The following is a 19,114-nucleotide window of genomic DNA, read 5'->3' as shown; positions in this document are numbered from 1 at the left end:
TAGCCAAATGACTAAAAGAATTTACTCCACCTAGCCATAGTTTTTTCTTATCGCCGGTGTATGGTCGATATCTAACGTATACATACTAACTTGTGATCTAATATAAAAAAATTTAATCTAATTAGTCGAAGCTCCAATACAATAGTGGCTCCATATTGGATAGAATTTGAACCCAAATAGTTAAAAATAAAAAAATATTTACTATTTTACGTATCATCTTGATTGGTCACTATCTTTTCAACTTCTACATATAGGTGAAAATATAATGATTAATAATAATTTGTAGTACATGTAATGATTGAATTAGTTAAATAAGTGATCTCCTAAAAAAATTAGGTCTCAAATTTAAAATCTCAACATAATTTTTTGCTCTGAATTCGTGGGATACAACTTGTCTAGTAAACTATTAAGTTGTTAGTACATCATCCCATATGATTATGATTTGTTTGATTACAAAGTGCACTTGGTACTTACGTAGTCCCACATGGAAGTCTTATGTTTTCAATTTTTTTGATAAAATTGAACATGGGACAGTATATTATTTTGTTATTAGATCACTTTATTTTATATTTTAAATGAAGAATATGACAGAATGATTTTTTTTTTTTTGTATATTATGCCAAATAGCACTCTTTTACATTATTTAATTGTTTAACTCGAAATCTTCTGACTCAGCAATTCGTCATATACACCTTTTATTTTCATTTAAAAAGTCTTTCTACAATTTGCTAATAATTCTCTTTTATGTGGGAAGTGAAACAACTTGAGTATACTAACTCAAAAGGTTATTGGATGGAATTTATTTCATATTGGAAAAAAAACAAAACATAGTCATCATATATTAGATGATAGGTCCGGGCTAGAGCTCAAAGGCAGAATATCAGTTCCACCGAATTTAATAGCTTTAATATAAATTCTATACGTATATAACAATATTTAACAACATGATCAATGGACTCCAAAGGTGTGGACTAGAAGGAGAAATTGGAAAGATAAAGGATATTGCGATAAATTAAAGCCAAAGTTTGATTCTTATACTACATGAAATTATAAGATATATGTGCATCAAACGCAAAATATTTAGGCTATGTGTACAACATCATAGAAGCATTATTATAAACCCTTTTTAAAAATAATTGTATAATCGACGAGGGACAAGTGTAACATTTACTAAGTTACGAAGCTCAATTGTGAATTTTGAACTTTTAATCCATTCAATATTATTAGCTTTATTTCAATAATATCTTTTTTTGCATCAATTTTATTTAATATATATATTATGAATTATACCATATAACAATGTCGCAATAAATAACATTATAACAATTTATAGTAACTCTAATTCTATTACTTTTCATGATGTGGCGCGCACAAACATCCTTGCGTGCTATGCTCATGTGGCGCCACATGTATTAAAGCTAGTTTCCATCTTATATATATCAAAAAATACATAGATATTATGTAAAATTCACCAATAAATCTACCAAAAAAAAACCATATCTTTAACTAGTTGCTAGGAACCTTCATGGATCCACTTCATGTTACTTTGAATTTTAATTTTTCATACTAGTTGCTTAGTAATGCCATATAATATACAGTTGTACTAAGGTGTTAATAAAGTAATTAATTAATACTATATTTTATTCTCTTTGGTTTGCTTATAAATTAAGAAAATTCTCGTACCAAATCATTACAAGTCTTTGTTAATACATACATTTATTTTTATATAGCAAAAAATGGGGTTTGAAACTTACAAGCCCACAATTGTTATGATTGCTTTGCAATTTATGTATGCTACTATTACTTTATGTACTAGAGCTACTCTTGTACAAGGATTGAGTGTTAGGGTTTTTGTTGTTTATAGGCAAACTATAGCCTTTCTCCTCATTGCTCCTATTGCTTTAGGGCCAAGGTATGCGTACAATCTTACCCTCCCTCCCACCCTCACTCCACCGCATCCCACCCTCATCCTGTATGGTCCATTTCTCAAAAGAAGTTTATATGAGATCTCAATCTATCAAAATTATAACTTTTTGTTAATTCCAATGAACTGAATAATTATTGAGTCCTCCTTTTTTTTGAATAACATACATGAAGAGACTATTCAAAAGTTTAATATACCACCCGAGTCAAATTTTGGATTTTTTAAATTTTTTGAAAAATATTTTTCAAGAAAATAATTTATATTGTATCAAATATGCTACGAATGTCGCGAAGAGAGTGAAGTTTGTATATGGGGCTCACTAATCTGGCTAATTCAGATTCACGTTCTTTAAGATCTGGTTAAAAGAGAAAAAGTGTTCCCTAGCTACTAGGGGGTTTCATTCCCCAATTGAATCCGAGACGTCTAGTTAAACGTGTGGAAACCATCACATTCCTTGTGGTTGTAGGGACTTATTCTATTGTTCTAAATTATACTAAAATTGCTAATTATTTATGTGTTTTGAATTTTATTTTAGAAGGAAAACAGGCAATAGTATATGCTTGGGATGGAAGAGCTTTGGGTTGATATTCTTGGCTGCTCTCATTGGGTAAGTTAGCAAATAATATTTTTTAATAAATGTATATAAATAACAAGATATATTAATTTTATCTCAATTTTTCAATGCAGTGTAACAATAAATCAGAATATCTATTTTTCTGGTTTGTACTACTCTTCATCTTCAATTGCAAGTGCAACTGGAAATCTTGTTCCAGCATTCACTTTTCTCATGGCATGGGTCATGGGGTAAGTATCAAAAACTCAAAAATACTTTCAATTTTATTAAAAAAACATCGATGAAAATTACTGTTTACACTATCAGAAAATTGCTAATTTCTATGGAATTTGGCTCGTCAATAACATTTCCAACGGTATATCCTTCGAAAAATCCCTTACAAACGAGCCAAATTTCGATAAGAATTTTCTAGTAGTGTTATTGAAATTTGGCTTGTTGGTAACGTTTCCAATGAATAACTCAAATTTCTTTCTATTTTATTATTTAACATTACGATTTATACACTACAACAAAAGAGATATTTAGTGGCAGTAGATTTTTTTTAATATTGCCGCAAAAATATTTAGCGATATTTATTTAGAATGTTGGTTATAATTACTCATATTTATTATTAACATTAAATCTAATATAACGGCAATTATGTTATTGCCGCTAAATAATTGCCACAAAATCCTTTATTTCTTGTAGTGACACTACCAGAAATTGCTAAATTTCAACAAAATCATCGGAATTTGGCTTGTTGGTAACATATTTGCCGGAGCATACATTGAAAATCCCTTATAAACAAGCCAAAATTCTGATAGGCCGTCCATTGGAAAATTAGCAATTTTCAAATAGTGTTATTGGAATTTGCCTCATCGATAACGTTTACGATAGAGTATCCATTAAAAATCTCTTACCAACGAACCAAATTGGGATAGGACATCCGTTGGAAATTGGTGATTCTAGTAGTGTTATTGAAATTTAGCTAATCGATTGGAATGTTTCCAATAGAGTATACGTCAAAAATCCCTTATCGATGAGCCAATTTTTGATAAGACGTCTTTCTAACTGTCGAAATTGGGATTTTTAGTAGTGTTATTAATGAAAATTTCAATTAATTTTTTCTTAATTTGTTTTGGTTTAGATTAGAGAAAGTGCAAATGAAAAACTTGAGGAGTATAGCAAAGGTGATTGGGACAATTTTATGTGTTGCTGGAGCTGTTGCAATGGCATTAATTAAAGGACCAAAGTTACTAAATTCAGAATTTATTCCTACAACTGGATTATTGTTAATTCTTGGCAAAGAAAATAGTGACAATTTGCACTCTAATTGGATGCTTGGTGTAATCTTGCTCATTGCAAGTGCTATTTGCTGGTCATTTTGGCTCATTTTGCAGGTGTTTTTCTTTCCTTTATATTTTTATTATATAGTTTTCAAACTATTCTAAACAATAATTTTCTCGTGCCAAGGATCTACAAACGAAAATTGGAGTAAGGCATGCGTATATTTTACTTTCCCAAATTTAGTTATTATTATTGTTGTTGTCGTATCAGATTTTTGATAACGAGCGTCACACGCTTTTCTATTTTAATAGATTTTATGCAATGTGATTTGGATTAGTGAAATCAGTAAGTTTTGAATACCCATTGCATAAAGAAAAATAAAAATGTCTTATATTCAATGAAGACAAAAATCAACTTAAGAACTATCAAAAATTGTGGTCGAATAGTTAGAATCTCGTCAATAATAATTAGAGATCTTAGATTTGAGCTTCATCCTTTAATGGGTGGCGTTTCGTAGTAAGAGCGAAATTTTAAAAGAAAAAAAAAATCCTTTTTTTCCAATTTTTATTATTATTTTAAAAAGGGGGTCAAAGCTGAGATTTTCAAAATAGGAACATTCCTTAGGACTTATTCTTTTTTTATTATTTCAAACAAGGATTCTTCTTTTTATTACCAAAAACAATAAATGTTTTCAAGTATTATAACAATTGGAACTAGTTATTTGAAACATTAAACAGACGACTTGATATAACATGTTAAATTACATTAATATGAACTTTGATTTATTTATGTTATCAATTAATATACATATATAAAGTTAAATTTAATTTTATTATATAATTTATGATGCTAAGTATTAACTAAATATACTATGCATCGCTTTTTGTGGTATTTGTTGTGTCTTCTTTACTTTTGTATCGAGAATCTTTCGAAAACAGTCTATCTACCTTCACAAATCAGTGATAAGGAGTACTTTACATCTTTACATACCTTTTTCAGATTTCATTTGTGAAATTTTACGGTGTATATTGTTGTTGATGCTAATTATTAAATTTTTAAACAGGTGACATTGTCAACAAATTGTCCAGATCATTTATCTTTAACAGCCTGGTTATGTCTATTTGCTGCAATTCAATCTGCAATTGCTACTTTCTTCTTTGAACCTGATATTAATAGTTGGAAAATAACTTCATCTCTAGAGCTAATTTCTTGCTTATACACTGTAAGTATTCTCTTCTCTCTCTCTCTCTCTTTTTTTTTTTAATTTTCTTCTTTTGAAAAATTACTGTTTGCAACAAATTTTAAAGTGATAGAAAATAAATTACAATCACAAATAAAATATGAAGAAACATAATTTTATTAATAAACATTGTGGGTACAAATATGTTTATCACTTGATTCTTCTCTGGTAAGATTTTTCCATGATTCGAGGGCTGTTAGTGGGGTATTTCTCGAACTAGAATGCTTTGGACTTGATCTCTATGAAAGAATTTGTGGACCTTCTTGAAGTATTTTATTATCAAGAAGAGTCTGACATATCTTTATGAACATCCCAAAAGTTTAATTATGGGATATTCAAATATCTTTTCAAGGGAATATAATATCTTTTATATAAGCATGAACTAGGATTTAGGGTTGAGTTGCCTCTGAAAACGTAGGGCTATAAAGAAAGTCATTTTTTCGCTCCTATTTGCATACCAAAATATCAGGAAAATGACTTTTTAAAAAAAATATTTTCTTGAAAAATGACTTATACTAATATTTTTTTTGTATTTTTTTTTAAATTTATAAATAGGGATTTTCATCAGCAGTTTCTTTCTTTGGACAAGCTTGGTGTATTTCACACAGAGGTCCATTATTTTCAGCAATGTTCAATCCCTTATGCACTGTTATAGTAACAATATTTGCCTCAACATTTTTGCAAGAAGAAATGTACACTGGAAGGTAAATCTATCGCTAAATAGCTCATACCTATCAATTTTTTAAAAAAAATTCGTCGCTAAATAGAATTGGCGATAAATTTTATATTTATCTATAAAATTTGTATGTCGCTAATCCTTTATTCTTTATTAGTATTCAACATAATACATAAATGTTTTCTTTAACTTGGTCTCAGCTGACATTTATGCCCTCTAATTTTTGGTATGAACAAGTAGACAGTTAAAACTTATATAAAGTCACGTGCTATGTGACATTCTACATATATTATGCCACGTAGAATGTGTGTTTCTAGTTGTTCAATTATATACAAGTTTAAGTATCTACTTATGTACACCAAAAATTTGAGAACGTAGATACCAGTTGAGCTGAAGTTAAATAGCACTTGTATGTATTATGTCTTAGTATTATGATAAGATTGTTTAATGATTTTTATTATTTGTTGTATTTCAGCTTGGTGGGATCACTTGCTGTGATTTTTGGACTATATGTGGTACTATGGGGAAAATCAAAGGATAAAAAAGAGGAAAATATTATTGTAGAGGAAGAGCCAGTGAAGCAACACAATATTCAAGAAACTACAATTACAATTCAAGATTCTAATTCAGATTTGATTACAAGTTGTAAAATAGATTTAGAGGAACCATTATTGACTAAAATATCAACATACAATGAAGATGATAATAGTGTAGACAAAAACATTTATAAGAATAAAGGAACTCTCTAGTATTTGGCGATTTCAGATATGTCGCTATCAATGATGATTGGTGACTCATTGTTTCGATGACCAAAAAAATGTTACAAGTAATCATAGTTTAAATATTCCTTCATATGTTTGAGTATTTATTTTGTTGTATGTAGTTTGCAATTTCTTTTTCTCTTCTCTATAAAATTTGTTTTAGGAATTTTGTTACTATATTTTTTTCTCTCTATCGATGAAAGTGATGCATATGTTCCATCCTTTGGAAATTTAGAACTATATTTTTCATTGGATATTGCTGTTTCTCTTTTAATAATAACTTCTCTTTGTTGTCTTATTTATGCCATTAAAACATGATTTTTTAAGCATCCGCACAATATTTAATTATTATAATCCCAACACATGAAAGAATATTATATTTTTGGTAACTATAACTGTATTACCAGGGAAGAATACATACAAGTAAAACAGACAACCCAATATCTCTTACAAATGAATTTCCCCACTCCACTTTTGGGAAGTCCCCTCTTAGCTTGTTGTACAGCTGTTTAATAGAATAGTGCCACTGTCTACTAACATCAGCATAGGAGAGTCTAGCCTTCTCGTGATCCATGCCATTTTTTTTTGAGTTAGGGGGCGATTTTCTCAGTTTTTCGTAAGTGTTAGTCAATGAATTTTTTGGTGATATAATTTTCGGATTTTTTTTTAACAACCCTTAAGGAACCCTCCACAATGACCTAGGAGAACAATACGTAGAGCCTCACCATGATCCATGTTGACACCCAATTTTGACCATCTACAACGCAAATTAGCTATCGAGTTTCTTTGAATTCGAACATTTTGAAATAATTAGCTTTTATAAAAAAAAATAATATATTTTCATATTATTCTTAACTATTTTTACCTTTTTATAAATTTTAGTGTAATACACATATTTCTATATAACTATATATTTGATTAATATTTATGTGGTTATTCGAAAATCACCTCAAAAGATTTTATTTTTTTACTAAATACAATGTTAGTTAGGTTAGTTTAATTATAGTTTGCATTTTTGAAAATTTTAGTTTTTTCTTAAAAAAAAATAAAAAAAAATTCCAAACTCCCACATCGAAAATTGTATGAAAATTTAAAGTTTTTGGAGCCTATATAAAGACTCATATTCTTATTAAGAAGAGGGAGAAGTGGGAGGTTTTTTTAGCCACCCCAAAGTTAGAAATTTTCTTAACTTGGCTAGGATTTTTGGACTCTTGTCCCTAGCCTAAAAGTTGTGAAATTTTTTAGCTTTCAATCTATATTTTTCTTCAAGGAAAATAGGAGATTGAAGTCAAAATTTAGGCTAAGAACAGTGTTCTTATAACGTCGAACCCACGAAGGTTCGAGTCTAAATTTTTAATCTTTTATTTTATCTTTTTTGTAGATTGGAGTTCCATCAAGCTCTTGGATGGTGGTGAATGTCTTCCGCTCATCGTCTTCAATCTCGCGGCTCGGAAAGAGATTGGAGTTCCATCAAGCTCTTGGATGATGGTGAATGTCTTCCGCTCATCGTCTTCAATCTCGCGGCTCGGAAAGAGGTAAGATCTTTTCTCAGCTTTATTTTACTTCATATTTAGTTGATTCGTAGTCTTGTTTTTTTAGTTAGTATATATTAAGAATAATTAGACTAATGATATAAATTTGTTATAGCTAGCATATGTTAGGATTAATTCATGAAAGCACTTAGTTTTGTTCATTATTTTTTAAGTAGTTTTCCTTGACAATATAGATTTTAATATTTTTAATTTCTTCATTTAACATGATTTAGATAATAAAATATGCTTAAAGTTGTTATTTAATTAGAAATTTCATGGCCTAATTGATTTAATTCTTTCTTTAAAATTAAGTTAGTTAGCATGTTGTTAGTCACTTATAGGATGCCCATCCATTTGATACCTTAACATATCATGATATATTCCTTTGTTTAGTTTAAAATGAGTAGATGCTTCTGTAATTTTATTTTGGTGCATGTGATACAATTCGAGTTCATCTTTGGACTCAATCCTTGCATATCGTTGAGTTTTGAGTCTCCCATCATCTTGCTCAAATTGTTGAAAAGTTGATACATGGAAAAAGGTAATATCTATGATTTGAATATTGATATTAGGTTGTATACACGAAATACAAGTGGAAAATAGTATCGTATACACTGATATACAGTGTGTATACAATTTGATGTAAAGAAATAATGTTATATATACACTATATACAGTATATATGCAGTTATATACAGTAGATACAGGGGAAAAACACTATATATAATGTATATACAGTAATATGCAGCAGCTACAAGGAATAAAAACTGTATACAATGTATATACAGTCTGATACACGGTGATATAAAATGATATACAGTGATATACAGCATCTACAGGAAACAAACACGTGGTATATGGTGTATATACGATTCAATACAGTGTATATACAGCTGCGATATATAATGGGATTGAGCTTAAGGCCCAAAATGCAGATGGCCCAATAACTTAGTCCAGACGTACAGAAACTAACTGTTGGACCAAATTTTCATACTTTATTCATTTATATTTAATTCGGATTGTAATAATTTATTTTATTTATTTACGTTTGTTTATACTAACGTAGAAGTTGATTAGTTTGATTTAACTTAATTGAATTCCCCTAAGGATAAACCAATTCATGTTAATTTATTCTTAAAATGATTTTCTATATTTACTTAGTTATTGATAAACTTTTACTTCTTTTTTTTATATACATATATATATATATATACATGTATATTATAATCAAATGTTTAAGCTTTATCAATTTTTTTCTAAAAATAATTTCAAAGTCTTCGTTTCCTTTTAAATTAATATTTTCCAAAGTTAGTCAAATAATTTTCAAATCGTTGGATAACCGCATGTTAGCGACTATTTTAAGTGCTAAAACCTTCTTAAAATAGTAATATGAACCTCGTACCCTTTTTCTCTAAATTTTTAAGACTTAAATCTGTTAGAGTTTTTTAAATTAAGTTTTCTTAATTTCTTTAAAAAATTAAGTGGCGACTCCTCTTTTACTAAAATTGATTTTTTTTTATAAAGATGAAATTAATTTTACACTTTGTCTATTTTTTCGACATAACAATCCATACCATTTTTTAAAATTTAAGGATCGTACAAGTGGAATTAGGCGATTTTCTCATTTTTATGTGTGTTAGCCATTAATATTTTGGTACATTGCCTTTCGGTCAATTTCTTCCCAAAATCGTTATGGGACCCTCATTAAATATTTGGGATAGAAGTACGTGTAGCCTAGACACAATCCATGGCATATTCATAGAATTTAGGGGTCGTACAAACGAAATTAGGCAATTTTTTCATTTTCCATATGTGTTAGCCCATGAATATTTTAGTAATATGGATTTCGGTCAATTTTTTTCCAAAGCCTTTATTAGACACTCCGTAAGTACCGAGGGAGCATTACGTGTAACCTCGGCCTGAACCACGACATATTCATAGCATTAGGGACAACACAAGCAGAACTAGGGATTTTTCTCATTTTTTGTGTGTATTAGCCCATTAATATTTTGGTGATATGACTTTCGATAAAAAAAAATTGAAAACTTTATGGGACACTCTGAAAGTACCCGGAGGAGAAGTACGTGTAGCCTCAGACCGATCGACTGCGTATTCATAGCACTATATTCAACACTTTTTCACTATGGATTCATGTTGTTGATAGAGTAATATTCTAACTTATCAAAAAATTGAAGAAAGGAGAGTACCAAAGCAGTTAAAAGGAATAAAATAATGTGAATGTTTGCGGAAAGAAGGTAAGCAGACAAAATCATATTTTCTTGATTCCTTTTGTTTGAACTAGGCTAAAGAGAATAAAATAATATAGTTTTTAAAAAAAATAATTTTATCATAAATAATTATTTTTTCTATGAAAAATTGACATATAATTTATTCTCGGTAAAAATTTGAGGCCCCCCAAAATTGGGGCCTAAGGCATATGCTTTATTATTTACCACATAGAGTTGACCCTGATTTAGGGACGCATAGGCTGTATTAGTCCAATTTATCATTTTTCGTGTGTGTAAGCCCATGAATATTTTGGTGATATAGTTTTTGGTCAATTTTTTCAAAAACCATATACGACCCTCCTTAAGTACCCGAAAGAGCAGCATGTGTAGCCTCATCATAATCCATGGCGTATTCGTAGCATTACGGGCCATGCAAGCGGAATTAAACGATTTTCTCATATTTCGTATGTGTTAACCCATGAATATTTTAGTGATATGACTTTCGATCAACTCTTTTTTGAAATCATTATGGGACCCTCCATAAGTATCCGGTGGAGCAGTACATATAACATCAGTACGATTTATGGCGTATTCATAGAATTTAGGAACCACACAAGCGGAATTAGGCAATTTTCTCATTTTCATGTGTGTTACCCAAGAATATTTTGGTGATAACTTTCGGTCAATTTTTTATACCTTTATGGACCCTCCGTAAGTACCCATAAGAGCATTACTTGTAGCTTCATCACAATCCATGGGGTATTCATAGCAATTAGGGGTCTTACAAGCAGAATTAGACAATTTTCTCATTTTTTGTGTGTTAGCCCATATATATTTTGGTGAAATGACTTTCGGTCAAATTTTTTTTGAAATATTTATGGGAAGCTCTGAAAATACCAGGGGGAGCAGTAAGTGTAGCATCGACACGATCCACGATGTATTCATAGCATTTAGGAGCCGCACAAACGAAATTAGATAATTTTCTCATTTTTCGTGTGTGTTAGCGTATAAATATTTTGGTGATATGACTTTCCGTCAAAAAAAATTCAAACCTTTATGGGACCCTCCATAACTAACTAGAGGAGCATTATGTGTAGCCTGGTCACGATCCACTTTGTATTCATAGTATTTAAGGGTCTCACAAGCAAAATTAAGTGATTTTCTCATTTTTCGTGTATTAGCCCATGAATATTTTGGTGATATAATTTTTAATCAATTTTTTTCCAAAACTTCTATGGGAACCTCCGTAAGTACCCATGTGAGAACTATGTGTAGCCTCGGCATGACCACGGTATATTCATAGCATTTAGGGTTGCACAAGCGAAATTAGATAATTTTTTCATTTTTCGTGTATTACACATGAATATTTTTGTTATATGACTTTTGCCCAATTTTTTTTGAAACCTTCATGGGACCCTCAGTAAGAACCCAATGGAGTAGTACATGTGGTCTCAACACGATCCACGGCGTATTCATAACATTTAGGGGCCGCACAAGCAAGACGATTTTCTCATTTTCCGTGTGTGTTAGCACGTTATTATTTTAGTGATATGGATTTCGGTCAAATTTTTTTTAAAATCTTTATGGGACTCTCCCTAACTACCCAGGGGAGTAGTACGTGTAGAATAGGTATGATTCGTGGCGTATTCATAACATTTATGGGTCCAGAAGAGGATTAGACAATTTTCTTAATTTTCGTGTGTGTTATTCGATGAATATTTTGGTGATATTGCTTTCAGTCAATTTCTTTTCGAAATCTTTATGGGATCCACTGTAACTACCTCGATGCAGTACGTGTAGCCTCATCACTATCCACGATTTATTCATAGCATTTATGGGTCACACAAATGGAATTAGGTGATTTTTTTATTTTTCTGTGTGTTAGCCTATAAATATTTTGGTCATATGACTTTCAATTAAAAAAAATCATTTTTTTATGGGACCCTCCATAAGTATCCAAGGGAGTCGTACGTGAAGCCTCATCATGATCCACAGTGTATTCATAGCATTTAGGGGTCGCACAATTGAAATTAAACAATTTTCTCATTTTTCATGTTTTAACCCATGAATATTTAGGTGATATAACTTTTGGTCAATTTTTTTTTGAAATATATACCATTCTTAAGTACCCAGGGAAGCACTATGTGTATCCTATGCACAATCCACGATATATTCATAGAATTTAGGATCGCAAAAATGGAATTATGCGATTTTCTCATTTTTCGTGCTAGCCAATTAATATTTTAGTGATATGACTTTCAGTCAATTTGTTTCTAAAAACTTTATGAGAGCCTCTATAAGTACCCAGGGGAGAAGTACGTGTAGCCTCGGCACAATCCACGGTGTACTTATAAAATTTAGGGGTCGTACAAGCAAAATTAAGCGATTTTCTTATTTTTCGTGTGTAGGAATATTTGGTGATATGACTTTCGATCAAAAAAATTTTGAAATATTTATGGGACCCTACGTAAGTACCATAAAGAGCAATATGTGTATCCTTGTCACAATCCACGGCGTATTTATAGCATTTAGTGCCGCACAAGCAAAATTATGCAATTTTTTGTATTTTTTTTGTGTGTTAGCCCATGAATATTTTGATGATATGGCTTACGGTCAAAAAAAAATTGAAATCTTTATGGGACCCTTTGCAAGTACCCGGGGGAGAAGTATTTGTACCTCCGGAATGATCCACGCCATATTCATAACTTTGAGGGGCCGCAAAAGCAGAATTAAGGGATTTTCTCATTTTTTTATGTGTTAGGCCATGAATATTTTGATGATAGGACTTTTGGTCAATTTTTTTGAAACCTTTATGGAACCGTCCATAAATACCCGGGGGAGCAGTATATGTCTCCTCAGCATGATGCACGATGTATTTATAGCATTTAGGGATTGCACAAGCGAAATTATGCTATTTTCTCATTTTTCATATGTGTGTTAGACAATGTATATTTTAGTGATATGTCTTTTAGTAAAAACAATTTTAAAACTTTTATGGGACCCTCTGTAAGTACCTGAGGAAGTAGTACATGTAGCATCGACACAATCCGCATCGTATTCATAGCATTTAGGGATGCACAAAGAGAATTAAGCGATTTTCTAATTTTTTATGTGTGTTATCAAATGAATATTTTGGTGATATGACTTTCAGTCAATTTTTTTTGAAACCTTTATGGGAACCTCTGAAATTACCCGCGGGAGAAGTGCATGTAGAATCAACACAATCCACGGTGTATTCATAGCATTTAGGGGTGCACAAGCAGAATTATGTGATTTTTGTATTTTTTTTATGTGTGTTAGCCTATGAATATTTTGGTTATATGACTTTTGGTTAAAACAAATTCGAAACCTTTAAGGGGTCCTCCGTAAGTACTCCGAGGGAGTAGTACGTGTATCCTTAGCACAATCAATGGCGTATTTATAAAATTTAGGGCCGCACAAGGGAAACTAGACAATTTTCTCATTTTTCGTGTGTTAGCCAGTTAATATTTTGGTGATATGCTATTCTATCAAAAAATTTTCTAAAACCTTTATGAGATCCTCCGTATGTACCAGGGGAGCAGTAATTACAGACTCGACACTATCCATGATGTATTTATAGCATTTAGGATCCGCACAAGCAGAATTAAGTAATTTACTTATTTTTCTAGTGTTAACCCATGAATATTTTGGTGATATACTTTCGGTCAATTTTTTTCTCAAACCTTTATTAGAACCTTCATAAGTACCCGTAGGAATAATACGTGTAGTCGTGGTATGATCAACGATGTATTAATAACATTTAGGGCCGCACAAGAGAAATTTGACGATTTTATCATTTTTCGTGTGTGTTAGCTCATGAATACTTTGATATGACTTTCAATCAATTTTTTTTAGAAACCTTTATGGGACTCTCTGTAAGTAACCAGGAGAGCAGTACATGTAGCCTCAACACGATCTTTGGTGTGTTTATAGCATTTAGGGTCACACAAGCAGAATCAGGTGATTTTCTCATTTTTCGTGTGTGTTAGCTTATGAATATTTTGGTGAAATGACTTTCGGTCAAATTTTTTTCAAACCTTATGGGACCCTCCGTTAGTAACCTTGGGAGCAGAATGTGTAGCCTTGGCACGATCCATGGCGTATTCATAGAATTTAGGGGACGCACAAACGGAATAAGGCAATTTTCCTATTTTTCGTGTGTGTTAGCGCATCAATGTTTTTCTAATATGGCTTTCAATTAATTATTTCTCGAAACCTCTATGGTACCCTTTGTTAGTCTATGAATATTTTGGTGATATGAATTTCGATCAATTTTTTTTTCTGAAACCTTTATAATACCCTCATTAAGTACATGGGAGAGCAGTACGTATAGCCTCGGCCCGATTTTCTCATTTTTTTGAGTATATTAGCGTATGAATATTTTGATCATATATCTTTCAATTTATTTTTTTTGAAACATTTATGGGACCCTCTAAAGATATCCAATTGAGCAGTACGTGTTGCTTCGACACGATCAATGGCGTATTCATAGCATTTAGGGACCGCACAAGCAAAATTAGGTGATTGTCTTATTTTTTCGTGTGTATTAGCACATAAATATTTTGGTGATATGAATTTTGGTCAATATTTTCCAAAACCTTTATTGGATCCTCCATAAGTACCTGGGGGAGCAATATATGTAGCATCTACACCATCTAGGGCGTATTCATAGCATTCAGGGGCTAGCAAAAGTAGAATTAGGCAGTTTTCTCAATTTTTGTGTATGTTAGCGCATGAATACTTTGATGATATTGCTTTTAAAAAAAATTGAAATCCTTATGGGGTCGTACAAGCGGAACTAGATGATTTTTTCATTTTTCATATGTGTAAGCCCATGAATATTTTGGTGATATGACTTTCGATCAAATATTTTTCAAAATATTTATGAGACCATTCGTAAGTACCCGAAGGACCAGTATGTGTAGACTTGGCACAATCGTCATATTCATTAGGGGCCGCACAAGCAAAATTTGGCTATTTTCTCATTTTTCGTATGTGTTAGCCCATAAATATTTTGATGATATGAATTTTGGTCCAAAATTTTTTGCCTTTATGGGACCATTCGTAAGTATCTGGATAAGTAGTACGTGTAGCCTCGGCATGATTCACAACATATTAGTAGCATTTGAGGTTTGTACAAGAAGAATGAAGCGATTTTTTCTCATTTTTCGTATTTTAGCCTAATAATGTTTTGGTTATATTCCTTTTTTTTATATAAACTAAAAGAAATCTCCATCTTCATAAGACCTCAAGATCCCAATGACGATTTGGTCATATCTTTTTAAAACCCTTATAGGACCCTTCATGAGTACCTGTAGATAGCACTACGCATAGTTTCGGCACAATCCATGGAGTATTCATTCCTTATAGAAGTCGCACAAGCGAAATTAGACGATTTTCTCATTTTTCATATGTGTTAGTTCATGAATATTTTGGTCATATGATTTTAGGATAATTTTTCTTGAAACCCTTATGGGACCCTCCGTAAGTACCCGACGAAGCAGTACTTGTAACCTCGATACGATCCACGGTGTATTCATATAATTTAGGGGCCCATAAACAGAATTAGACGAGTTTCTCATTTTTCATATGTGTTAGCCTATTAATATTTTGGTGATATGACTTTCGTTTAATTTTTATGAAACTTTTATGGAACCCTTTATAATTACTCGGGAGCAATATGTGTTACCTCCGGATAATTTATGGTGTATTCATAGCATTTAGGGCCGTACAAGCAGAATTTGGCAATTTTCTCATTTTTCATGTATGTTAATCCATTAATATTTTGGTGATATGACTTTTAGTCAATTTTTTTTGGAACCCTTATTGGGACCCTCCATAAGTACCCAGATGAGCATAACGTGTAGTCTCGACATGATACATGGTGTATTCATAGAATTTAGGGATCGCGCAAGAGAAATTAAGTAATTTTTTCATTTTTCTTGTGTTATCCCAAGAATATTTTGATGATATGACTTTAGGTAGATTTTATCAAAAACCCTCATGGGAACCTCCGTACGGAGAAGTACGTGTAGCCTCGGCATGATTCACGACATATACATAGCGTTTAGGAGCCGCACAAGAGGAAATAGGCATTTTTCTAATTTTTGTGTCATTAGTAGAGTCCTTAACGACGTGGAGAACGACTCCAGTAGCCCCAGTGGGGCTTCTATGGCTTTTAGGAGCATTTTAGGGGCAATGTAATAGGCGTTTAGGAGAATTTTAGGGGCGACTCTAGTAGCCCCGATAGGGATTTACAGGATTTAGGAGCATTTAAAGGGCGACGCAATAGGAATTAGGCGATTTTGCCAGTTTTTCGTGTGTGTTAGCCTATGGATTAATTTTAGGTGCCAGTGGTCTGGTCGAATTTTCTTGGATTCTTCTTAAATAGCGTCCATAATGACTTAGAAAAGGATTCCAGTAGCCTCGATGAGGTTTCTATGGCGTTTAAGAGCATTTTAGGGTGATACAACAGGAATTAGGAGAGAATTGTCTTATATTTCTCTTTAGTAGCATCCGTAACAAACTGGAGAATGAATCCAGTATGCTAGTCCATAGATTTTTTAGGTGCTGGGTCTAGGTCGAATTTTCTTAAATTCTTCTGTAGTAAAGTTTGTAACGACCTGGAGAACAACTCTAGTAGCCCAGCAGAGCTTCTATAGTGTTTAGGAGCATTTTAGGGTGACACAACCAAAAATTAGGAGATTTTGCCAGTTTTTCGTGTGTTAGCCCACATACTTTTTAGGTGAAGGGGGTCCAGGATGAATATTTTTGGATTCTTCTTAACTAGTATCCGTAACGACCTAGGGAACGACTCCAGTAGGCCTAGCGAGGCTTCTTCGACATTTGGGAGCATTTTAGGGGTGACGCAAAAGGAATTAGACTATTTTTTTAGTTTTTCGTATGTGTTAGCCAATGGATATTTTAGGTGTCGGGATCCAGGTCGAATTTTGTTTGATTCGTCTTTAGTAGCATCCATAACAATCTTGGGAATGACTCCAGTAGCCCCGGCAGAGCTTTTACTACATTAAGGAGTATTTTAGAGGCGACGCAATAGGAATTAACTGATTTTGTCAGTTCTTCGTATGTGTAGCTTATAGATTTCTTAATTGCTGGGGGTCCGTATCGAATCATCTTCGATTCTTCTTTAGTAGCACCGTAATGACCTAGTTATTGACTCTAGTAGCATCGTAGGAGCATCTACGATGTTTAGGAGTATTTTAGGGGCTACGCAACAGGAACTAGGCGATTTTGCCAATTCTTCGTGTGTGCTAACCCAAACATTTTTTAGGTGCTGGGGGCCGATATGAATTTTTCTTAGATTCTTCTTTAGTAGCTTTTATAACAACTTGGGGATCGACTCCAATAGACCCGGTGGGACTTCTACGGCATTTAGGAGTATTTTAGAGGCAACGTAACAGGAATTAAAGGATTTTCTAGTATTTTGTGTGTGTTAACCCACAGATTTTTTGGGTGCCAGGGGTCTGGTAAAATATTATTAAATTCTTTTTTAGTAGCGTTCGTAAGGACCTGGGAACGATCCAGTCGCCCCGCCAAGGCTTCTACGGAGTTTTGGTGCATTTTAGGGCGACGCAATAGAAATTAGGCAATTTTGCCAATTTTTCGTGTGTGTTAGCTCTTAAATTTTTTAGGTGCCGAGGGTTCAGAGAGAATTTTCTTAGATTCTTCTTTAGTAGTGTCCGTAACGACCTGGTACATGAATCCAGTAGCCCCATTGGCATTTTTACGACATTTAGGAATATTTTGGGGCGATGCAACAGAATTTAGGCGATTTTATCATTTTTTATGTGTGTTAGCCCACCAATTTTTTAGCTGCCGGGGTTAGGATTAAATTTTTCTTAGATTCTTTTTTATTAGCGTCTGTAATGATCTAGAAACGACTCCAGTAGCCTAGCTAGGCTTTTACAGTGTATAGAAGAATTTTAGGGGAGACGCAATATAAATTAGGCTATTTTATCAGTTTTTCGTGTTTTAACGCCCACAGATTTGTTAAGTGCCAGGGGTCTGGGTCGAATATTCTTGAATTCTTCTTTAGTTGCATTCGTAACGACCGATGGAATGACTCTAGTAGCCCCGATGAGGCTTCTACATCGTTTAGGAGGATTTTATAGACGACTCAAGAGGAATTAAATGATTGTGCCAGTTTTTTGTATGTGTGTTAGCCTATGGATTTTTAGGTGCTGGGGGTTCGAGTTGAATTTTGTTGGATTCATCTTTAGTAGCATCCATAACAACTTTGAAAATGACTCCAATAGCCTCAACGGGGCTTCTACTTCATTTAGGAGCATTTCAGGAATGACACAATAGGAATTAGCTGATTTTGCAGTTTTTCGTTGTGTGTTAGCCTACGCTTTTTTAAGGTGTCGGGGATCTTGGTTGAATTTTCTTAAATTTTTCTTTAGTAACGCCCGTAACGACCTGGAGAATAATTCCAGTAGCCCCGCAGGGGCTTCTTCTCCGTTTAGGACTATTTTAAAGGTGACGCAATAGGAATTAGGCGATTTTGCTAGTTCTTCATGTGTGTTAACCCACAGATTTTTTAGGTGCTGGGGGACAATATGAATTTTCTTAGATTCTTCTTTAGTAGCACTGTTATCAACTCCAGCAGCCTCGATGGGGCTTCTATGGCGTTTAGGAGCATTTTAGGGGCGACACAATGAGAATTAGGCGATTTTGTCAGTTTTTATGTGTGTTAGTCTACAAATATTTTTAGGTACCGGGGGTTCGGGTCGAATAATTTTGGATTCTTCTTTAGTAATGACTGTAACGACCTGCGTAATGACTCTAGTAGCACTGTAGGGACTTCTATGACATTTAGGAGTATTTTAGAGGCGGCACAATATGAATTAGGCGATTTTGCCATTTTTTCGT

The 19,114-nt window shown here is 32.7% G+C and overlaps 1 protein-coding gene across 1 annotated transcript; it reads left to right on the top strand.

The window, feature by feature from the left end:
- The first annotated feature begins 1,736 nt into the window (after positions 1-1,736).
- On the top strand, positions 1,737-6,429 carry LOC129892998 (WAT1-related protein At4g30420-like). Its single transcript, XM_055968494.1, has 7 exons — positions 1,737-1,912; positions 2,460-2,531; positions 2,612-2,728; positions 3,625-3,877; positions 4,828-4,986; positions 5,560-5,708; positions 6,156-6,429. Exons 1-7 carry the CDS (start codon positions 1,737-1,739, stop codon positions 6,427-6,429), a joined length of 1,200 nt encoding a protein of 399 aa, XP_055824469.1.
- Positions 6,430-19,114: the final 12,685 nt, after the last annotated feature.

The sequence above is a fragment of the Solanum dulcamara genome, chromosome 6 (genome assembly GCF_947179165.1).
Source record: "Solanum dulcamara chromosome 6, daSolDulc1.2, whole genome shotgun sequence".
NCBI lineage: Eukaryota > Viridiplantae > Streptophyta > Magnoliopsida > Solanales > Solanaceae > Solanum > Solanum dulcamara.
The sequence above is the reverse complement of the archived record's forward strand: the minus strand, read 5'-3'. Positions and strand labels throughout refer to the sequence as shown.